The sequence below is a fragment of the Chrysemys picta genome, chromosome 5 (genome assembly GCF_011386835.1).
Source record: "Chrysemys picta bellii isolate R12L10 chromosome 5, ASM1138683v2, whole genome shotgun sequence".
Lineage (NCBI taxonomy): Eukaryota > Metazoa > Chordata > Testudines > Emydidae > Chrysemys > Chrysemys picta.
This window is the reverse complement of record NC_088795.1, coordinates 83,986,651-84,010,833: the sequence shown is the minus strand read 5'-3', so window position 1 is coordinate 84,010,833 and position 24,183 is coordinate 83,986,651. Positions and strand designations below refer to the sequence as shown.

Below are 24,183 nucleotides of genomic sequence, written 5' to 3'. Positions count from 1 at the left end.
GGGCCCCGCTGCGTAGCCACACGCCGCCCGCTCGCAATGAATGAACCGCTCGCCCGCCGCTGCGCCTCAGCGCCGCACCGGGGCGCTGTTGCCCTGCAGTGGCGGAGGCGGCGGCTGGAATCCCCCGGCCGCTCACGTGTCCGGGGCTGAGGAGGCCGAGCGCCGCCAACGCTAGATGTCACCTGGAGGCAGCGGTGGCGGAGGCTGCTGCTGTGGCTGGTGGGGGAGGGGGCGAGGGGAGGCTATAAAAGTAACTCTCCGCGGCACGTGCACACTTCAGGGAAACTTCGGAGCCCGGCCGTGGCCGTGAAAGGCGCTGGGGCACCCTGCACCGCGCTGGGCACCTTCCGTCTGAGCCGGGCGGATCCCCGAGGGCTGCAGGCGAGCCCCCTCCTTGTCCCCCCTCCCGCCCCAACGTGGCCCTGGGATGTTGGGATAGTGAGGCTGGGGCGAGGAGGAGCAGCATGAGAGGCAATGGGAGCGGGCTGAACGCCTCCCACCCGCCCGCGGAGCTCAGCCTGGACCGGCCCGCCTGGGTGGCTTCCACTTTGGCCGCCATCCTCATCTTCACCATCGTGGTGGACGTCCTGGGCAACCTGCTGGTCATCCTGTCCGTGTACAGGAATAAGAAGCTGCGGAACGCTGGTAAGGGCGGGGTGGAAGTGCACGGGGGAGGGGGCTTGGCTTGGCGGGAGGGCAGAGGGGGCCTTGCCTTCCTTCTGCACCCCAGCCTCCCCGCTTCATTCAGGCATCGGGCGCTGCTAGCCAACAGCTGTCTCCCGCGCCAACCCGATGGGCACAGAAAGTTGGGACCCCGAGAGGGCTGGTCCTCATTGCCTTGGCGCTGAGGCGTGGGAAGTTTGTAGCAAACGCGATGCCTTAGAACCCGAGCCTCCGGCCAACCCCCTTCTACAGAGCTATTTTTAACCGGCCACAACTGGAGGTTTTCTCGCTGTTGTATCCTGCTTGTTTGTAGATAAAACTGGGGATCGGGGTTTAAAATTCACTGCCAGACCGCGGATACAGTATGTGACAGATGCCCAAAGCGGCGTGTTTCACTGCAAATCAGCGCTCAAGCTCTCTGATGTGTATTTTTAGCAACTGCAACCAAACCGTGGTGCTATTTAAAGCTTTCGTTCAGTAAAAGTGTGAGCCGGTATAAAAACAAACAAACAAGCTGTGTTTTTGCAATGGAATGAAATATGGAGGGAGGGAGGATGCCATGGCATGTAGTAGTATGTGAACCGTCCAGATGTCACGCTGCTGATCTCTACGTTTAATATTATTTAATACATCTCTCTGCATAAAATAACAGGGTTGTGACATCAGACAAAGTCAAAAGGTTCAGTTATGGCTGGTGCATAATTCAGAATAAATGAAGGGACAATGTTGATGAGCATCTCTCTTTGTTCACCAGTTACTTGCTGTTTACTTCTTTTAAAGGCTGAAACCATTTGTCAGAAAACCAGATTTAGGCACGCCTCAGAAAAGTGGATTTTTGACAGGATAGGATCTGTGACGGGCTATTGAGTAAATCCCTCTTAGTTTACTGATTATTGGTCCGACAGACAGGAACTTCTCCTTCAGAGGCGTTCTGCTTTATCACGTCAGACCAGCTGCTGTGCACGTGTACCAAATCTGTGCACTCAAAACCCTTTTGAAACTTTCATTGGAGAAAAAAAAAAGGAATATACGCAGGGAGCTGCGGTGCTAAACAAAACAGGACTGTGTGTTGCTATTTTTTCCACCCCCTAAACTATTATAAAGGATTGGCTCCTATTATTGATGAATGGCCTGCAGAATTTCAGTGTTAACTCCACAGAAGTCAGCTGAGAGATTATTAGACTGACTTGAGACTGGTGTGAGAGAGGAAGCTTGGTTTTGAATCTAGACAACTGCTATGTAACTGTTCTCTGTTTGTATTATAAATCTAACTGACATGGAATAAAAGGTTTCATGGTCACTTTCTAAGTAAGGTAATTAAAATGGTTTATAGTTTTAATTTCAAGGAATGTCAATAAGCATGATTAAAATGAAGGCAAACTGGTTTTCTTATGTAGTTATCGCTGATCTAAAATGTAGATACTGGAGCTTTCTGTCACTTGCCTTGATGTAAATAAAGAGTACTTCCATCAAAACCAAAGGTGGTGTGAGATCAGCATCAGAGTCTAGAATTCCAAGTCAAGCTGAACTTTGTCTTGCCATTTTTTTCTCATGTAGACCTTTCTTTTTATCCTAGGGATTTTTGTTGTTGAAGTAGGTGTATATTTGTAATGGGTCTATGGGTGAGAGTTAATGGATTTAGATAAACCCCAATGTTAATTCACATGCCTCAGTTCTTCTCTTGGGAATCTGAAGTCTCGAGATCCATAGTAACAGAACCACACAAAATATAGTGATGTGTACCCAAGAGTAGAATTGAATCCTTAGACACTTATATCTATATTTGTTCTGCTTTAGCTCTCAGCACATCCCACTCACATTCTCACAAGTGCTCACTTGTCACATTTTTCACTCTCTGCCTTTTTCCTTCTCAGTGGCTATTGAGAACTGCAGCAAATTATAACATAGAGCCAAGGCCAGAGAACGTTCTTGAGATATTGAATTGTATTAGGTTGGGTGGTGGGACAGATACTGCTGCAATTTAACTAAGAAACCGGCTTCATAGCAGGAAATAATTCATATTCTGTTTTAGGATAGAATTTAATAGTAAAACAAAGTAGTTTCCTAGGAGATAGATTAAAACTTCTGTCCTGTAAGAAAAACTTTGAATACTTTGATGAAAGAAAATGTATGGACTTCAGGATCTTGGGAAACACAGAAAATGGTTAACAAACAAATCTTATAATCCTCATACAACTAATTTGTAACTTTGTAGGCCCCACCCAGCGAAAATTTAAGCAGGTGCATAACTTCAAAGATGCGTGTAGCCCCACTGAACATTACATTCAGTTCAGTGGGACCACTCATGAGTAAAGTTATGAATGTGTGTAGGTATTTTCAGGATCCAGGCCTTATATTATTTTGAGCGGGGGAAGGAGGATTTTCTTTAATTTTTTTGCTGTTAAATCAGGATATTTTGGAACAGGCTAAATTTTAAATGTCATACATCTTATTTGTAATTTGTTAATTATAAGGAAAGTTGCAACTATTTGCAGAGCCATAATGAGAAAGAAACTTCTGATTTTGCAGCATCACATATTAATAAGTCATTTGCTGACGCAGTCATTGAGGAAAAAAGGACACAGGCTGAAAATTCCACCTGAAACAGGTCAGGGAGGAGCAGAAGATGCCTCCTGAAGAATATATATTTCAATGAAGATTTCTCTTCCTTCTCTGAAAAAGAGGACAAACTGAACTATGGAATATTTAACATTGTACCAAAACAGGTGGATGTGGTAGGGAAAAATATCTTGCGTCTCCATCTCTCTATTTTATTTATATCTATATCTATAAATAGATACAGATATATATATACACATATTTTTTTGGGAAGATAACTACAGAGTCGATCCGGGGACTTCTTTTATTGCTAAAATTTGCCCTGGGGAATAGTAGAAAACCTAGAAAAACCTTCACAAGAAGTGGTATCACCTGCCTGCCAGTCAGAAGGTTAGTGAGGTACTGTGATGAAAGCAAAGGAGTCAGTATCTCAAAGAAGCTTTGTCTCAGCAAGCGAGGAGTGTCTTATACACCAGACTCCTTCATAGTCACAGACGTGGCTTCAGTAGATGCTCTTCTAGACACAGAAGCCGATGATGCAACTGGTAGGAGCCTCTTTTATTTAATGTACTTGACTGTATGAGTTTCATAGTTCTGACTTATTGTTATAGTGATTTTTATGATCCAACATGCTACTAGGCCAAGTTCAGACGTGGTGCAAGCAGCTGTGACCCAAGTCGCATTGGCTTACATCAGGGCTGAATTTGACTCCTGATGTCTTTTAACTTTGACACAGATTTAATGGGAAACATTCAAGGCATAAGGATTTTGATGTTTTAAGTCTTGACCTGATGTCTAGATAGGTGAAACTTTAGTAAACCATTCACGTGCTTGCTTCTCATTTTTTTATAAATAGGTTCAGTATAAATCATGGAATGTGTTTCATGATTCTTTGTTAATGCTTATAAATTCTTATAATTCTTATCCGCTTATGCTGATAAATTCTTTAAATAAAAGTCCTGAATTGAAAAATTAAAGACACAGATTTTTGCTCTGTTGCTCTGCTCAATGTTGCAAAGTCTAAAGTGACTTAGGCTCTTAAGTGCCTAAGGCCCAGATTCTCAAAGGTATTTAAATTCTGAAATCAGGGGGGGAGTTAGGTGCCTAAATAGCTTTTGAGGCTCTGGGGCTAAATCACTTGTGAATGAGACTTCGACTCCTGAGTCATTTAAGGCCTTTCAGCGCTGAATAGAGCAATGCTTAAATAGTTTAAAAATCTGGGCCAAAGTGACTAGCCTCAGGGAAGGTAAGTGGGGAAATACAGATAGTTTTCACAACATCGCATAATGTTATTACTAAAAAAGCAAAATATTAGAGCACCTCAGTGAATTTAGAAAGCAGGTAACTTAAAGAAGTTTATAAAATGTTATAAGTAAGAATTCATACAATTGACTGTCCTTATGCCTTCCTTGTTCTCCTTGTCAAGAAAACAATGCATCAAGAACAAGGCGATGAAGCAGTTGTAAAAATTAGCTTATCACGTGGTAAGTTAAAAATTATTTCTCCCCTATTAGGACCTCATTCTGCACTCTTTGCATACGCACAAAACAACCATTGTAATCACTGGGAGCTTTTCATACACAAGGACGAGGTTTGGGACCTTATTAGTTAATAAAGGGAGCTGCTTTCAGTCTTATTATCCCTCTTGAGCTTCTTCCTCTTTCCCTTCTAAACTGTATTATTCGGGCCAAGTTCATTGGTTTTAGCATGGCTACTTGGCAGAGCCAGCATAAAGGAGTCATAAAGTGGTCTTAAGAGCCACCCACTGAATTTCTGGGGAGCCTCCACTCTTCACCCTCTTCCACAAGCCAGAAGTGTGACCAGGCCTTTCCTACCCCTAGCCTATTTCTGGCGGTTGGAATGACTCATCCTGGCCATTGATGGCTGTGCACTCAGCTTCTGCTCAGAGATGAATTTGGTCTTTTATACACGTTTGTTCAGTTTTCCAAATCAGCGGTTGAATCTATTACCAGCATGTCTATTACCAACAAACACTATTGTCACTAGCTAGGAGTGCAGAAAAGAGGTTCTGATATTGATACAGCTCCAAAGCCCTGAGACAGCAAGGTAACAGGCTTATTCACATGCTTAAACTTCAGCATGTGCATAACAACCTTCCTGAATCAAGACTCAAGACAGCAGCAAAGAAGGGAGAAGGCAATTTTTGTATTCTAAATTCATTTCTTCACTAAATTGGGTTCAGGGAGCATAGTTTGTAAAGACAGGACCAAGAATGTCACGAGAGCAGTGCATAAGGTTGAGAGCAGCCCCAAATTAAATTTGTATGTTCATTGGGGACATCTAGGAAAAAAATGAAGGAAGATAGCTACTTATGTGAAATGTCTTTTTAAAAAGTCCCTTTAAATAAAAAATAACCTGAAGTATTTTTATTAATATTGTTGTATTTTTAGAATCAGGATCAGTCAGTTGGAATCCTGTATGTGGAGGGCTTACAGAATTGGGCCCTTTAAAAAAATTAAATATGTTGCATAGCAGCATATTAATCTGGTTGCTGAAGAGACTTTAGTTTCAATATTTATATTTATTGGAAATATTATACATGGGGTTTTCAGATGATCAGACTGCAGCTTTCATTCAACCTTTTCATTATGGTAATTGTTCTTGATGATCTGTTTTTTAATGTCAAGACGTTCTTCAACAGAATATTTGTCATTTATCTGCTTACAAAAAGAAACCAAACTTCTTCTGTTGTGAAACATAAAGGAATTATTGTCTTTATTACAGATTTCCCTGGATGACTTTTGCATACCCAGGGAGAAAATGGGTAGCCCAAGAAATGTTTGGATCATCGGAGAGAGAGAACAGCTGTAGAAGACCAAATAATAACACGCGAAATAAGGGTCTGAAGAAAATTGACTGACATATTGATGGCAATGAACATTGGTATTTCAGACTTGAGTTACTTCAGGTAGCAAAAATGGTAAGCCAATTGGGGGTGGAGGGGGAAATGTCTAGCTGAGTTGTTGAACTTGTCCACCTGATGGACAAAATTACAAAGCAAGATGTACAGTTTTGAACAAAACAATTCCTTTAGAGTAGTAAATGGTGATTTTGGTTAATAATTTGTTCAAGCTTAGGGTTCACTTCAGAAACTTGTTGAAGTGGACCTTGTCTTTTCAGTAACCAAAAATGAGGGGTAAGCATTTAAAATTTTTTTTTTTTTTTTTTTTTTAGTTTGTCAAATGATAGTCTTTCCTTACTCTTCCTGACAGTTTTCAATTTTCTGAACTTGCTTACCTTTTTGGCGGCAATGCTTCTTGTCTCTTGCTGTCATGAAACACTGTTTCTGGTTGGAAACACTTTTCTTTGTCTCCTAGATTTTGGTTCACCCCTTTTCTGTTTTCTCTTCAGTTTTTTTTTCTCTTCTTAGTCTGTTGTCTCTAGTCTCTTTTCTCTTCCTCCCCTGTCACCCAGTACTCTGCTACTGTTTCTTTTACTCTTATCTCTTTGCTGTTTTTTCTTCTCCACCACCACTATATACGTTTCTAGATACTAACAACAATTTTAGTTTCTAATGATAGAAATGCTACCAGCAATAGATATCTGATACCAGTAGCATGACTAACAAACCTCTCTTAGACATTGTGGCTTGCTTTCATAGGGGAATAAAAATTCTGCAATGTCAGACCAGGTTTGCGCATCCAGAGTGCAATTTTGCAGTCTGAAAAAACACCTTGTACCCTTTCTGTTGGCAATCTTTTTTTCTTATGCACTTGCTTCAAAACTGCCTGAAATATCACATTAATGTTCCCCTTTTGAGTAATGTGTGCCAACATCTTCTCCAGGAGGACGTGATTAGAAAAGGAATTCTTTTTTGGAATGAGACAAATATGTGGTGTGGTGTGTTTTTTTTTTTTTTTTTAATTATTTTATGGGTCTTTTGTAAACAAATAAACATGTATTTTAATATGTATGTAAATTAATGCTTGAGCCTTTATTATATAAATACTACCAAGAGAGAAATACCCTTCCAGCAGGGTAGCCCTTCCAAAGTCCACCAGCATTGGGGGCAATGATTGAGCTGAATAGGGTTGTAAAGGTGTATCTTTCATGCTGAAATGAGTCTCACCATTCTTTTGACCCATGTCATTTTAAGGATGGAAAATACAATGAAACAAATGAAATAAGAATCCTATGGTATGCCAGAGAACAGATTTGTCAACACTGTGGGTATGCTGCAAACCCCATCTTCCTCTCCTATGTTAGGCTTTTGAGGAGGGTGTGGGTTGGAAAAAATATATTTGGGGCAATCTTTGGTTTATGTTGTGATTTGTAACTTATGGGATGGGTTACTTAGAGCACTGGATGGACACCTTTCGTTGTTCAGTAATAAATAATACAAAAGGTCTAAGTTCAGTATTTTTTTAAAAAGTGCAAAGTCATGTGAATTTCCATTTAAAGGCAGTTTTGCACCAGAAATGTCTTCAACCAACTCACCCCAATAGCTAGAGGACCGAAACAACAACAAAAAAATCATACCTGAATATCACTGCTTCTGATTCCACACTCTTTCAGGCAGGGTTAGCACCTGCTCAGGAACTCTGTTCTTGATTCTTCTGTGCCTATTGCCTTGTCTGGCATACCTTGTAAAGCCACAGTTACAGAAATATGGAGATATGCATTACTTTGTTTGCATACGGCTACCTTCTTTTCCCTCCAGCCCCAAAGATTTCCCATCATCCTCCCTTTCTCGGTCTCCCTCCGCTTCCCCTCTTCAAGTTTCTTCTTCCCCAACACCCATGGCTTGTTTTTCCCCATTGAGACTCTCCTGTTTCCCTCCATAACATACTGAGTATATAGACTCTTTCTAAGGCATGGTCCCTAACCTACACATGATTACAGAGATGTGGCGTTAGTAATTACTTCACACTATGCAGTGCTACAGCTATGTGATTAGATTAGGGACCATTCTCCAAACTCCTGGAGCACTCCTAGCAGTCTTTATAGCGAGTCCTAGGATAGACCTAAAGGACTCAAACCATAGAGATTACAGTTTAGAATACCTCTCACTCATACCCCCGCTCTTCCAGCGAAAACAGGAGATAGAAGCATATGCTCACGATTCCAGTAGGGAGTGTCCTAACAAGGTCAGGAAATTGACCTCTGGTTTGGTAGTTTTCACCAATATAAATAAAGTGAGATATTAAAATGCTGTCACTTTAGAATAAGGGTGTTTCCCCACACTTTGCATGTGTGTAACTAATTAATTGTACATGTTACATGACAGTGGAGAAATAGATCTTCCTCCTGTTGGTTTAGAAGTTGAAGTCTGGGTACTGGGATTCCATCTGATTATAATACTTCAATACTGTAATACTGTGAATCTAACTTCAGGTTCATATGATTGATTTATTAACAATCCGTGTTGATGTTTTAGTAATGCAGTGGTTAATAGGGCATTTAGATGAATCATATTAAAAACTGTAATTAATTTGCAAATTGTTTTTATTTACTGATACATTTATAGGCTGGAAGTGTAATATTTTTGTAACTGTGGGATTCCAGGATGGCTTTTTCTACAGTCAAAACATTACCAACCCATTTTGTTGTTACCATGTGAATGGTTTTAAAGAAACAAAATAAATGTTTTTCCATATTCCAATTGAGCATGGGATGTTCATTAATCTGTTTCTTTAAATGCAAATGATTTTTTTTAAGATCATGAAATTTGAATATTTTTGGCTCTGAGCTAAGTGAAGCTAAAACTGCAAGGCAAGGAGCAGAGTAAACCTCATCTAATCACGAAAATTATGCTGCAAAGCAGGGGAGTGGAGTCTTGTAGTGTGCTTTCCCTGGCACCTGAGCTGTGAAGCCCTCCACATGAAGAAAACCTGTTTGGGGCTCTACCGTTTTGGGAGGTAGTGTGACTGGCGGAAATATCATGGGGCTGGGGAACAGTTTCTCGACACAGCATGCTCCCCTTCAGAACCTGTAGATTTTCCCACAGAAAGCTCAGAAGAAGCTCGTGTTGTTCATTGTAGCATTGAATTCCATTGTTTCTACCTTAAATAGAGGGACCAAAGCAACATGGCTGCTCAGAGATGCCAGTATGTCTAAAAATTATCCTGACAACAAACGGGTAATCTGGATTCTGCTCAGGGGGAGTTGGGAGGGAAAGGGTATGTGCATGATTTCTGAAGAGATTTTGAAGTTATTTGTAACATGAATATTTTAATTCTCAAGGCCTCAACTGGCTTTGAGTTCAGCTAAGCAGCCAGAACCCATTTCTCCCTAAAAAAAAAAAAATTCTGACCCATAACTGGTGCCCCTCCACCTACAGTGATTAGCTTCTTGTGGGGAGGCCCAGTCACCTTCAATTCCCTCCTCACCTGGCATCAGCAACCAGTTTCTCACTTTGATATCTAATTAATCTATCTTCTGCATTCTTTTTCTCCAGTGGAGGGCTGTATGCATGATGTCTGATACTCTGGTCGTCTTTTTCTAGGGATTGGAAAGGTTTGGGGTTCCCCTATTCTTGTTTTATTCTGACTTCTCTCCCTCCCCCCAGTATGTGCCCATCTGCCCAGCTCTGTGTCCCATGAGTATACTGGGAAATAAGTACTCCCTGGGAAATACTTTCTTTACAAATTCCCCCATCCCTCCTCACCAATCCCAGCAAACTCAGGATGAAATCCTGGCTACAGTGAAGTCAATGGGAAAACTGAGTTCAAGATTTCCCATTCAACATTTATATAGGGCAACAATTGGGCTATGAAAGGCAGGAATCCTGATCTGCCATAATCAGGATCCAAATACTTACCAGGCACTGGGGGACCCTGCCATAGCTACCCTTTTTATGCATGAATAGTAACTGCAGTAAGGGACCAAGACATAACATCTTTCTCCCCATCCTGTGTGTGCCCTGGGACCATCTTTAAAAACCTAGAACTGTCCTGGCTAGACTATGACCACCAAGCCAGCTGTGCTCTCTGGTCCCCCTCTTCTCCTTATACAGCTCACAGTGGGGCTCATGTTCAGTGCAGATGCCCAGAGAACTATATAGTTGGGACCAGTACACTTAGTGGAAGTATGTGGCTACATAGGTAGCCGTATGTACTGAATCTGTCTACTAACCCTTCTCCAATCCCTGTATCCTTTGGGGAGTATGTATTGGAAAGTCAGTTGAAATTCCATAGATGTTAGACGAACAAATTATGACTCAGATGTTGATGATTCAGGATTCTCTGTGGGGAGGGGAAAGGTGGCGGGCGGGGAGAAGACCACAGACTATTGCAATACCTCTCTTGTCTAAACATTTCAGTAAATGGATTTTGTGTTCAGTGGACCAAGTTTGCCTGGATCCATGTTGTCTGGATGGATAACATCAATCTGTTCTTGATGTTCTTTGCCCCCCTCTGCCTTCTAGTCAAAAGCAAATGCTCCAGATTATCAAATTTTGCAAATTTATGAGCTGTTTGCATAAAATTGCTGGTCTGAGTGTTTATGTACATTATTTGCATATATGTATTTGTGTCTGCATGTATGTGTGCACACAGAATATATCAGGGATGGGCTCAAGAATGGGTACTGTAGAGCCAACAAGGATAATCTCCAGCTGGCTGGTTAAGCCATTTTCCCATCCTCTGTGCACAGCTTGGATAGGAACAATGGGAGTGGAGCAGGGCCGAGGATGTGTCCCAGTATGTGGTGGTAACTAATGTAAAGCTCATAAGATTCTCGCGCTTGCTGTTTCCTACAAAAAAAATGCAACATTTTAAACATTATTTTTAGCAAATGTGTTAGCATTTCTTTGGTTACTTCCATTATAAGTCTGCCTACCCTTTCAGCTCACTTCTTGATTGCCTTGTCTCTTCCACAGTCAGTGAATCCTACTACTGGGAATCTCTGCAGTGTCTGAAAATAATGTTGACTATAGGTGCTTTGATGGCTGCTGGAACACTTACAGTGACTTTCATTCCTTTCTTTGCACAGAACTTGCATTATTTAAAGATTACCTTTTCTCAGTCCATATAGCATTATATGCGTCTCATATATCCAGTTTTTTCCAGTAGTTTCTGGAAGCTCCTAGGAATTTCTCCTGGTTCTATCTGTTGTACATTTGAAGGCTTTCAATGGATACTTCATAGGTTTAATATGCAAGTATGAAGACAGCTCCCTGATATATCTGGATTCCTGTAGCTTCTTTGACCACTCTCATATTGCAGGATTACTCTTCTCATAGCAAGGTTTAAATTTGCACTGTCTTTCTTAAGTTGCTTTCTGTGTTTAATTGAATAATACTTTTCTCTCTTGTTTTTTTGATGATAGATATTTCAGTTTTCCTCTGAAATCTTGTGGAATTACAAGCTGGTTTTGACAGTGGGTTCTCCTTTAAGGCTCATGTTAAATATTTTCTGAAATTGTTTTATTAGTGTCTGGAATGTTAGGATATTGAAATGTTCTCAGGGTATAGCACACTGCCATTTTAAAAGGGACCGCTATTCTTCCCCGGTAATTTTTCCTTGTAAGCCTCGCTGTAACATAATAAAGACAATCTAGAGATGATTGTCAAATTGAACAGAGCTCTTTGTGTGCTTCTCTGATATAAAGCCTGAAACCTTGAATAATTTTAGTCTCCACAAGCAATGTGAGGCCCTAAAAAAAGATGTTGGACCTGATTAATGTAGGCACATTGGTTGAAGTTAAGGTAATGGTAAGTAAGCTGTGATCAGGGATCTCAGGAAAGGGTGAATTGGCAATCCAATTGCCTATATGCATTTGCTTTCTATTTGGGATATCACCCATTTGTCACAACCCTTTTATATGACTTAATTGTAAGTTTTTGTTTGTGGGTCTCTCTCTTACTTCGCTCAAGCAGTAGCAGTTACAGAACTTGGCTGACACCATGCTGACTAGAATCAGTGTCTGAGCATGTTGCTCTTGTGTTGAGAGAATGTCATAGATTACCAGAAGAGCTCATATTAGATTTGCTTAAATTCAGAACTCTGAATGATCTCTTCCTACCATATTTCCTCATAAAAACTTCTTAATCATCATTCCATGAGGTTCACCTGTCTGTGTATTGAATTGCTGACAATTCCTTGTGATAGGAGAACAATATTTGTGTCTACATCTTTTGCTTACCTTATTTAAAAACATCAATCTTGCTTCCTTTGCAAATTGATCTTCAAATCATTAACTCCTTCATAGCTGTTCTTTCCTGCTATATTCTTAATGGAAATTCAGGAGCTACTGAATACACAAGAGTAACATATGGCAGCCGTTACATCATGAGGTTAAGTTTAAACATGGCTTTTAAATTTTTTTCTTTTTTTGTTAGTGCCTGTATGAAAGGTGCTTTTGAAGTATGTGACTGATCATTTCTTCTATAAACTCTCAGAAATGTGTATGCTTTAGCACAGTGGGCTGTTACTAAAAATAAAGAACTCTCAAACACAAATATCTTAAACATATAAGCACTGCAGGCATTTCATACTTGTTAAATAGCAAAAAATCTGAATTTACAGAGAAAACTTCAAGATTGACATTACACTCCCAATTTAGTTAATTAGTAAGGGCTAAATTGTGGTTTAGATTATATGGCCACATAAAGGACTAAGGCCTAGATCCTCAAAGGTCCAGATCCATTGACTTCAATGGGAGCTAGGTGCCTAAATACCTTGGAGGGTCTGGGCCTAAGTGAACTAGGAATTCTGTTTACATCATTTTGTGATTACCTGGACCTTGGGACTTGATGCCTATATGTAAGTGCACGCCTGCATGCTCCCTTCCTGGAACAGGTGGTCAGGGAATGGGTAAGCGTTGATTCCACCTCAACCCTCACTGGGTAGAGAAGTTGACCTAGCATGAGTAGAGGTGTGGGAGGGAGTAATCATTTAGTGCTGGGATAGGCCAATAGTAAGTTACTACTCCCATGGAACAAGGAGGAAACCAGAGAAGAATTGTGGCTCAGTGGTGTGTCTGAAGAAATACTGGACACTCTTTTCTTAGGTTCTTGTTTTCACACTTGTAAGATTTTGGGTAGATGGGTATGGCGGGTTGCGATGCAACTTTAAATGTACATAAGAACGGCCATACTTGGTCAGACCAAAGATCCATCAAGCCCAGTATCCTGTCCTCTAACAGTGGCCAATGGCAGGTGCCCCAAAGGGAATGAACAGACAGGTTATCATCAAGTGATCCATGCCCTGTCACCCAATCCCAGTTTCTGGCAAACAGAGGCTAGGGACACCATTCCTGCCCATCCTGGCTAATAGCCATTGATGGACTTATCTTCCATGAATCTAGCTAGCTCCCTTTTGAACCATTATAGTATTGGCCTTCACAACACCCTCTGGCAAGGAGTTCCAGAGGTTGACAGTGTGTTGCATGAAAAAAATACTTTCTTGTGTTTGTTTTAAACCTGCTACCTATTAATTTCATTTGGCCGCCCCTTGTTCTTGTATTATGAGAAGGAGTAAATAACACTTCCTTAATACAAGAACAAGGGGCCGCCAAATGAAATTAATAGGTAGCAGGTTTAAAACAAACACAAGAAAGTATTTTTTTCATGCAACACACTGTCAACCTCTGGAACTCCTTGCCAGAGGGTGTTGTGAAGGCCAATACTATAATGGTTCAAAAGGGAGCTAGCTAGATTCATGGAAGATAAGTCCATCAATGGCTATTAGCCAGGATGGGCAGGAATGGTGTCCCTAGCCTCTGTTTGCCAGAAACTGGGATTGGGTGACAGGGCATGGATCACTTGATGATAACCTGTCTGTTCATTCCCTTTGGGGCACCTGCCATTGGCCACTGTTAGAGGACAGGATACTGGGCTTGATGGATCTTTGGTCTGACCCAGTATGGCCGTTCTTATGTTCTTTTATAGTTATATGGCTCACATATCATGGTTTGAGCACATCATTGAAGAAGTCAGTTTATCCAGCATTCTCCTATCCTGGCTTTAATCCTACTTACATAATCCCTTCCACTTCTAGTGGAGATTTTAAATTGTTCCCCATCTGTTCTCCTATGGAATGCCTCAGACTCTCTCTGGGATGTCTAATTTTTTTGGTGGTTTCCCATTTGACATTCAGCTCTATTCTCTGTCAACTCATTCCCCCATCCCTTTGTCTCCCATCTACAGCGTTTACATATATTGTTTTAAACATTTGACATCCTTTCTTTAGGTAAAAAAGTTCTCCTTATTGCATGTTTCTGCCTTTGTTAGTTTCCTTAACTCCAAAAACATAGCTCCCAAGGCTAGAAATCTCAGGATTTTTTTATCTAGAAAATTATCTACTCCGTTTTCTGCCACACCTCCTTGTCATCACCTCTGGTTCAGTACCATAATTTCTTTTTACTCAGTTGTGCTTCTTGAAAAAATTCTCATTCGTGCCTTAATGATTTTCTATTATGATTTCTTCAGTTAACTCTTCTATGGTCTTGCTGCAACCTTACTCTCTGATTCATAGAGTCCAGAATTTTACAGTGTGGTTTCCTGCTCCCTCCAGGAAATGGGACCATATCAGCATATCCTTTATAATCTTTACTGACTTGACTATACATTCATCTCCAAACTGAGATCAAAACTATCCTCTTGTATTTCTGGCTTCTTTGTGGACCTGTTGCATCTTACAATTCTGACCTCCCACACATCTGGAAACTCAACTTCTCTCTCTCCCCCTGTGACTTTTGATTTTCGGGATGGTTCTTTCATTTTTGCTGTTCCATCTGTCTCTATTACCTTTACATTTTCCTTCTCAACCAATGCTCTCGAATAATTCCTTTTCTTTAAATCTCACCTTTAAACCTTTTTCCTTTTTTTGTTATAATTTTCACTCTCTGTACAGCATTTTGTGATACTCTGCATGAAAAATGCTGTATTAAAATACATTATATTGTAATTTTCGATTGAATAAAGTTACTTAGACAGAATTTTGTGCACTGGATAAGGTTCATTTCTTATAAATATAGTTTTCTGCTGCTGTACTTAAATTAGCTCAGTATAGAAAATAGCTAAAAATCACTGGCTTTTTTTGTTTTCTGCATTTCTCAATCCATTACTTCTCTATGCAGTACCCAGCACTACACAGTTTTAAAGTGTGACTACAGTTAGAAAAAAGTGACTTTAAAAATTACAGCTTTGACATTCCATATTTATTCTCCTTCAGTAATTTCCATATCAAATCTCTTCAGTTTACAATTTAGTGTAAAGCACCCACAGATGTCAGATTCTGATCAGTCTTTTCTATGTAGATAATATTTTTATTATTTCAAAAGAATGTCAGAAAAAATACACTTTGTTTCTTTCTCAATTTACTACCAATCTCTTAAATACAGTATTATTGTAGAAGGCTCTTGAAGAGATTTAATTAATAGTGTTCTTTGCTTCTTGCTACTTTAAATTCTTTGGATTAAGGATTCTTCAACCCTCTGAAAAAAAAATCTGCTGCAGCTAAGCTGTTTAATGCAGTAACTAATGCTCTGTTAATTGTCCGAACAGATTACTTACTTTAATGACTTAATTTGGCCTTTAAGAGTTCCCAAGATAATGGCAATGTGGAAAGGGAAAAATATGAATCTTGAAAATGAGTTTGAGTTAAGTGATTCAACTAAAGATATTACAGATATTAACTTGTAGTCCCTGTGCACCTAAATTTTCCATTTACTACTTCTATGAATCCTTCCAAAAATGATCATTGCAAGTTTCCTATGCCACCTCTGACTCATATATTTACAAACTATGCACTATTCGGGTCTGTATTTTCTCTTCATCTTAGACTGTACATTCCTTTGGGCAAGGGCAATTTAAGTGCCAGGCATACTTTTGGTACTCAAAACCAGATATCTTCAATAATGAATATAAAGGGCCATAGGACTAGAAGACATTTTTATCTTTGGACATGAATCTAAATGATCCAGCCTTGTCAGATTTCCCCCCTTCCCCACCCCCCCAGGGGCCACTGTGACTTATAGGAAACCTGTCAGATGTGGGTTAAAGATACTGAAGCTCTTCTAAGGGATTTGATATAAATTATAATTGATTCAAGATGGGAGGGGATAGGGAGGCTACAAACTCCTCTGGGAAATATGAGTATGGTGGAGGTCTTTCTGACTGGCTCATCAGACCCATCTACATTCAATCTCTATTATTGACCTCTGTCAGGGCTGTATCCCCACTTTGAACTTTAGGGTACAAATGTAGGGGCCTGCATGAAAACTTCTAAGCTTAACTACCAGCTTAGCTCTGGTCCGCTGCCACCATCCCAAGAATTCCCATCCCTGGGAAGCCTTGAGAAACCTTCACCAATTCCCTGGTGAATACAGTTCCAACCCCCCGGGATCTAAAACAAGGAGAAATTAACCATTCCCCCTCCTTCCTCCCACCAACTCCTGGTGAATACAGATCCAACCCCCTTGGATCTAAAACAAGGAAAAATCAATCAGGTTCTTAAAAAGAAGGCTTTTAATTAAAGAAAAAGGTAAAAATCATCTCTGTAAAATCAGTATGGAAATTAACCTTACAGAGTAATCAAACTTAAAGAGCTCAGAGGACTCCCCTCTAGTCTTAGGTTCAAAGTATAGCAAACAAAGATAAACACTCTAGTAAAAGGTACATTTACAAGTTGAGAAAACAAAGGAAAACTAACACGCCTTGCCTGGCTATTTACTTACAAGTTTGAAATAGGAGAGACTTGTTTAGAAAGATGTGGAGAACCTGGATTGATGTCTGGTCCCTCTCAGTCCCGAGAGTGAACGCAAAACCCAAAACAAAGAGCACAAACAAAAGCCTTCCCCTCTCCCCCCCCCCCCCAAGATTTGAAAGTATCTTGTCCCCTTATTGGTCCTTTGGTCAGATGCCAGCCAGGTTACCTGAGCTTCTTAACCCTTTACAGGGAAAAGGATTTTGGAGTCTCTGGCCAGGAGGGATTTTATAGTACTGTACACAGGACAGCTGTTACCCTTCCCTTTATAGTTATGACAACCTCTGAGTCTAAACAAAGAGTTGTGGGGTGGCTGAGTTGGCAGCAACAGGAGGACTGATAGATCTTACTTCCTGAGGTGGAGATTTTCAGGAAGGAGACATCTGTCTAGCCTATTTGGAGATCTGTCCTTTGGTTCTGACTCTAAATATTGCAGTACCACAAAAGCCAAAGGAACCCATGGCTCCATGATGATGAAGAGGTCCAGAAAGCCTCCATGAATCTGTATTACCTGGGGGTTTAGGGCCTGGATAAAGTAGATGCTGGATTAGGAAAAGGAAGTAAGAGGATAAGACTTAATTTAATCAAAACACTCATGAACTCTGGCACTGGCCTTGAGCTACATTCCTGATGGCAGTCCAAAGACCTAATGGCTCCCAAGAGAGGCACCTAGAGCAGATTAACAAAAGGATCTCTGCTCGAATCAACCAAGGAGAAGAAAACGGAACCACTCTTACTGGTACTAAAGGAGGTATGGCTGGCATTCGTTCTTCCCAATGTTGGAAGGAGTATCATGGACATTGATGCTTGATGTCCATGGTCACAAACTGGAGTATGACTTCAATTGAGGACTAAACTGCAGGAGCAGATGAAAACTTAAATAATAAACTTTTAATTCAAATTTGTCTAGCAGTAATAAACCTAACAAAACAAATAGGAAGAGAGGACAGAAAATATGATAAAATGTTATCTAAATCAAATATTTTCTGATGAGTCATTAACAGATCTTTAGTGTATGTTATTATAGCAAATGAGACCGTTGTTGAGGTAAATAAATTCTAAGGCCCCAAACCTTGAAAGTGTCTTTTTAAAATGTACAGGAATCTTAGTGGATTATAATGTTCTGGAATGAAACATTACTAAAATGCTTTTGTACCTTATGTGAAAACAAACCAAGGGATATATAGGACCTGGTTCAGAAAAGCACTTAGTCATATGCTTACCTTTAACCATAAGTGTTGTCTCACTGACTTCACTGGAACTAGTTTTAAGTTAGATGTGTCATTAAGTACCTTACTGAATCATAGTGTAAGAGTGCAACATGGAAAATAGAGACATGAGCGCACACTCAAATTGGATTCCAAAAATGTTGTGAAATCCAGTGAAAGAAAGTTGGATCCATCCTAATGACATAATTTAGGGAAATATCTGAGAAATAGCACCCAGCACTTTTTTAAAGTTTATTTTGTTTAAGTTCTACCTTGTAGAAAGTCAGCAAAGCAGTTTGAATAGGATGCTATTATGGAGTATGACATAGAAATCAAGAAGAAGAAAGGTATCACTGAGCAAAGAGTTCCGTTATTACAGCTGTTTAACACTTATTGTATCTCATGTGTGGCTAACCTACTGATGAGAGTATTAACTTGAAAGACAATAATGAAGTTTTACAGGGGATGTTAGTATATTGTCCAGCATGAAGTATAGAAAATGTTTCATCCAGTTATATTTAATCTCCTGCCTTCCAGAAATCATTATGTATACTTTCTAACAAAGTGAGCATTTTTTTGTTAGTAAATGATAAACCCCATGATTTATAGAATTGCATAGATTATTCTCAAGAGTTTTTATGCATAAGGATTGAAGTATAGGCATTTAGCTAGAAAATTATGCCTAGGAGACAAGATGGGTGACAATTAGGAGACATGTTTGTCTGTCTGTCTTAGGAGATAGTAAGTGATCTTTGAGGAACCATATCTGTTGGGCTGTCTACTTAAATTTAACAATCTGTGAAGCTATATAGTATGCTTTCCAGAGACCTAATGTAAAGAATTTTTGCGTCCTGGATGCCTGGTGGTACAGCAGGATAATGCATTTGCCTTTCATGTCTGGAAACCTCAGAGCTGAATTAGATTACAGGTAAAATGAGTTTACAGTGTGTGTGTAGTTCCTCAAGGATGGTCAGAAACAACATGGCAAGACTGTCTGTGCCTTAGGTAACCCAACAGAGGCCAAAGCTGAGCTATGTAGGTACCTTAGAAATTGGCAATGCCTGTTATTAAAGATTCCACAGCACTTTAACGCTCTGTGGCTGGTTACAGTGTGTGCTGAAGTTCTTGCTCAGGTACTGAAGTTCAGCAATGTATATTAAGTAATGCTTAGTTCAACCACTTTTTTTCTTCCATCAAACAATTGGCAAGTGAAACACAGTAGCAACGCTTCTTTCCTTTTAAAGTGTGTGTGTGTGTGTGTGTGTAATATTAGAGTAAATGTGTTCAGTCCCATTACTATTGCATTTGCTAGGGTTGATTTGTTATGTTAATCAGCACTCCTTTGTTTAGATGACATCATAAACTTCTCTGGAAAACCTTCATATTATCAGACGGTATTTAAAAATATTTCGTAGTGTAGTGGGCCAAAGAAAAATGATTTGAATGAGGGACGTGCAAATACTGCAAAGTATCTGCATAGAAGAGCAAAGGTGACAGCAAAGTGGTTCAGTAATAATCTGATAAGCTGTCATCATTACTTATTTTTATGACTACAGTGTACATACAACAGAAGTTTCTACATGTTAGAAACTTTAAAAAATGCTATAATTAGTAGGTGCTTAGGGAACAGAACAGCTTGGAACTGCATATCAGCTTCTCTATCAAAACGGCTTATGGTTTTTCTTCTCCTAACTTTTTAACCTTTCATTCTATTTTAACTTTCAGAGACTTAATGAAGCCGAAAGTGAACATTTAAATTAGGGAGCACTAGAGTCTTTTATTGGTAAAATAGGGCCAAATTGTACTAAATAGCACATGTAAACTTGCTTCTGAGGACTGCTTCCCTCCCCTCCTGCATTCTTGGGAAAATAAGTCTGGACGAATGGTCAGAGTGCCTAATGTGAGACCCAGGTTTGCGTTGCTGTGTAAAATGTGATATTGTGTGGACAAGATACTGACCTCAAGAATACCTTGGGCAGGGATTATAAACTCACTCCTCAATGAGTAATTGTGTCTCCAGAAACCAAAGAGAGTGCTGTTCTAAGTGACTCTGGTAGGCAATTAGCACAATGTAAGGGGACAGAGAATTGATTGGTGTGTTTAGAATTCTGCTGTGTCTGACATTCTGCTTTAATCACTGTTTTAATCATACCCCAAACCTTTTAACCCTTTGAGATTCACCTACCAAGACAAGAAGTCTAAAAATACTTAAAGCAATTTTGCTTATACTTTTATCTTCCTTCCCTGGGGTTGTGTTGTGGTTTTTTTTAGTCGGCTATGGACATGTGTGGGACAAAAGGATCATTCCACTCTGATGGTTCAGCTGTTCCTACTGCTTAGGCTTCATCTGACATGTTAATTCATTGTTTCACATTCTAGGCATGTTTACAACAATATAGTGATGTCAAATCAGAGGGAGCAAATATTTATTTTTAAACATCCATAAACTGAAATTAAACTGACCTGTGAAAGTCAGGTGGATTAACTCATAGGAGTTTTAAAACATCATCTTCCTTTGAACAGCTTCAAAAGTGAATATTGTCCTTGATTTGTCCTTCAGATGTTCCCACTGAAAGATTTCCATGAGACCTATTTATAGTGAGACATACAGGGATTCTTTAGTTTAAGAATCATTTTAAGCATTTGATGAAATTGTTTATATTCTTGTGAGCAGGATAAAATGCCAGTTTAGGGTCAATTACTGCCCTCAATCTTTGTGTGACAATCCCATTGACAACAAGGGACAACATGGATCAAGGACATAGCCTGGCACTAAAATTGTAGCAGATAATGCTAGTAATGCATATTACTATAATTCTAGTCCTACTTCTTCACACCAAAGACATCAAGCAGTTCATTATACTATGCTGTTACTGTTACTTTGCTAATTTGATGCTAATTGTAACAGACAATGAATATTCTGATTTAAAGGAAATCACTGAAGAATTTTCACTCTTCTGAGGTTACAGTGTGGATACAAAATTAGTGTCAGAATACTCTCCTAAATTAAACCGCCTCCGTCACATTAAAAACAATATACAATTCCCCTGCCTATTGAAATTACTGACCTGAGAGCAAAATTGATGCCGCATTTGGGGGGATTGGAGATGCACAGAAAATGTTGTTCTTGGTTTACAACTTTATTTAGCAATGCCTGCAAATTAGTTTCAGCAGACATTTACTAGTGGCTACTATTTTAAAAATAAAGGGCTTGTTCCTCAGCTGTTGTACATTGGCTTAATTAATGATACTGTTCTGATTTTCACCAGCTAAGTGTCTGGTCCCAAATCTGGAAGAGAAGATTGTTTAAAAAAACAAAAATCCATAACCCTAAAAGCAGAAAAGTTTGTTTTAGGTTTTGTCATGTTTGTGTTTGTTTTTTCTACTCAGCTGTTTTTGTTATATTCTGATTTTTAATGCCTGAGCTAAATTCAAAACTCTTTTTGTACTGATTTTATGTCATGCAATCCCATTGGTTTAAATGGAGTTTAACAGAGTGTGAATAAGTGTAGAGTTTGGCCCTAAATCCCAAAGTAAGAATCTGCTCCTAAACTGACATTCTTCGCTTCATCCACACATAGAACTCAGATTGATGCTAATGAGATTTCCGTATGTGGAACGTATAAAATATTCCTCTTAGTTTATCAACTTTATCTTCAAGGCTGCTTTATTTCCTTTCTGTCATTCATCTACTTGAAATAGCTATTATGGTGTTCCCTTACAAATTTGTCTGTTCGGGGGTGTCCATTGCTTGTAGTTAAGAAACTAACAACTCTTCCTGTCCTCCTCCCCTCCCCTCCCTTGCCAAATTCAGCACCTAAAAATGTTAGCTATGTTGGAGTTCTCTCTCTCTTTCATATGTGGCTTCACTTAAATGTAAAAAATCACCTTATTACAGGTTTTTTAAGACTCTTGTCTGAAGATCTTCGTTAAAAAAGTAAAAAACACAGCATTTAATATTGAGTCTCTCTCTCTCTCTCTCTCTCTCTCTCTCTCTCTCTCTCTCTCCTATTTTGTCCTCCTATGCATTTGGCTATTTAAGAGTGTGCAAAGAACCGGTGCAGGCAGGAAATGAGTTGGATAATATGGCAGTGATGCCAGAACCACCAATATAGTAAAGGTCAAACAGAGAGAGCCAGATTCACTCTTTGTTGGATAGGAAGGAAGTGAGGGCATTGTCTGGAGTGCAACTGTAAAATGCCCCTGTCTAAGAAATGCTGCTTAGTACTCATTTAGCTATATTATGAGCAAGCTGAAGGTTCTTGGAATATGTTTACACTGCAATGTAAACTAGGATTCAAACTCAGGCTCAAGGCTAACCCTGCCCTCTTCCATCTACACACAAATCACGCTAACCAAGGTCTCATACTCCAGGTCCCAGGACCCAACTGGGGATGGAGGATCTAAGCCTGAGTCAAGTTGGAGTCCAAGCCCTATTGCCTTGCAGGGAAAATGGAGCCCCACCTGACTCATGCACTGGACATCCGCCAAAAGTATCCCATAAGCTCATGGGCTGATTTTCTTTGTCCTCTGGACAGTCAAGTTTGGTGGACAGTCATGTTTCTCCACGCTGTACCATGAACAGAGGGCTAGAGTGGCCACATTTTGGGAGGGCACTAGGAAATCTGGGATATGGGTGGTTGGACTCGGGCCTGCATAATGCAGTATGGTCATTGGAGCTCCAGGTTAGGACCCAGAGTTTAACTATTCCTAACTTGAGGTTACAAAGAATGTAGATGCTCAAGCCCCACGTTAACAAACATAGAATCTGCTAACTCAAGCTCTACTAACCCTGGGCTCACATTGCAGTGTGGACATACCTTAGTGGTCTTCAAGCATACTTCATGCATGCTCATTGCAGTCATTGTAAATGTGATGACTACAATCCTGAAAAAGCATATACATGTACTTAACTTTAAGCATGCAAGGAGACCTCCAGTAAATAAAAAATAAACACTCTGATGATTTGGGGGAATCTGTTTTGTACAATTCATGAATTTTGAGAGAGGTTGTGAACTCACTGTTTGTGTCTTGACCAAGCTGCAAACTCCATTTTAAAGGTGCAGCCTTTTGTCTTCTCTTGCATTATGTTGTCCTTTTACCTCCATGTTGACTAATGTTTCAAATGGTTGTGATACAGGGCTGACAAAAGAGGGTTATTAAATCTCGATGGCCCTTCATTCAAATATAAACATGCTAAACAATAGACTGGCTTCCATCCAAGAGCACTGGTTCATCATAAAAGAGGTCACCTGGCAAAGAAGTCACATGGTAAAGGTCTGGGATCACCTGAGCAGGTTTACCCTGTAGACAGAGGGACTGGAAAGTTACAAAAGGCAGGCGCTGATCTGTTCATGGTCTTCAGCCATTTTCACCAGCTCAAGCAGATGGAAGCTGCTGCAGGAATCTGATGTGGCAGGGAGGAACCCTGCCTTGAATTCAGATGGTCCCTCAAAGGAAGAAGAGTGAGCTAGAGTCAGGGGCATTACATTCAGAATGTTTGTTGTTGTCTTTATATATACTCTGTGTATTTCTTGTGCTTAAATAAAGAGCAATGGTGTTTTAGAATCCTGTGCAAAGTCTATCATATGCATTTTATGTCTCCTGCTTACTGCGTGCAGTTTGAAGAGCTAACCTGCAGACCCAGAACACGCACATGACTGGAATTCTTGGAGCTGGTGTGTTTGAGCTAAGAAGGAGTCTGAGTGGGTCAGCCCTGGTAATGGGCAAGACTGAGGTTTCTGCTTTCAGAAGGGGGTGCTCAGTAGAGGATCTGCACCCTGAGAGTGTACCCTGAGACAGGGTTCAGACTCCAGAAGTTTAAAACTGTTTGATCCACTCCCAGCACTCTGGTGAGTGGCCAAAATGGGGTACTTGACTGGATCTGTGACAGACTCTGTTTAGGTGTGGAGGAAAAATATAATGTAAAATGTGTTTCATGATATCTGTAAAAACTCCCATTGACTTAATTTCATTTTGGATCAGGCCCCAAGTCAACAAAATATGTTTCTCAATTTCCTATAGTTTAAGATTAACATTTCTTTCTTGTGTGTCTTGTTTCCAACTAATTCTTCCTCATCAGT

General features: G+C 40.0%; 1 protein-coding gene across 2 annotated transcripts in view; it reads left to right on the top strand.

Annotated features, from left to right (window-relative positions):
• The first annotated feature begins 13 nt into the window (after window positions 1-13).
• The window catches only part of MTNR1A (melatonin receptor 1A), a 90,249-nt gene continuing 66,079 nt past the window's right edge, over window positions 14-24,183 (top strand). Inside the window, exons 1-2 of one of the 2 annotated variants that reach the window (XR_010601459.1) lie at window positions 506-645; window positions 5,968-8,682. Coding sequence is in view for 1 of the 2 variants with exons in the window: in XM_065596805.1 (XP_065452877.1) it covers window positions 465-645 (181 nt within the window). In the remaining variant the exon portion in view is untranslated. Of the gene's footprint in view, window positions 646-5,967; window positions 8,683-24,183 lie in introns of those variants that run through there. The other variant, XM_065596805.1, reaches the window with a different exon arrangement.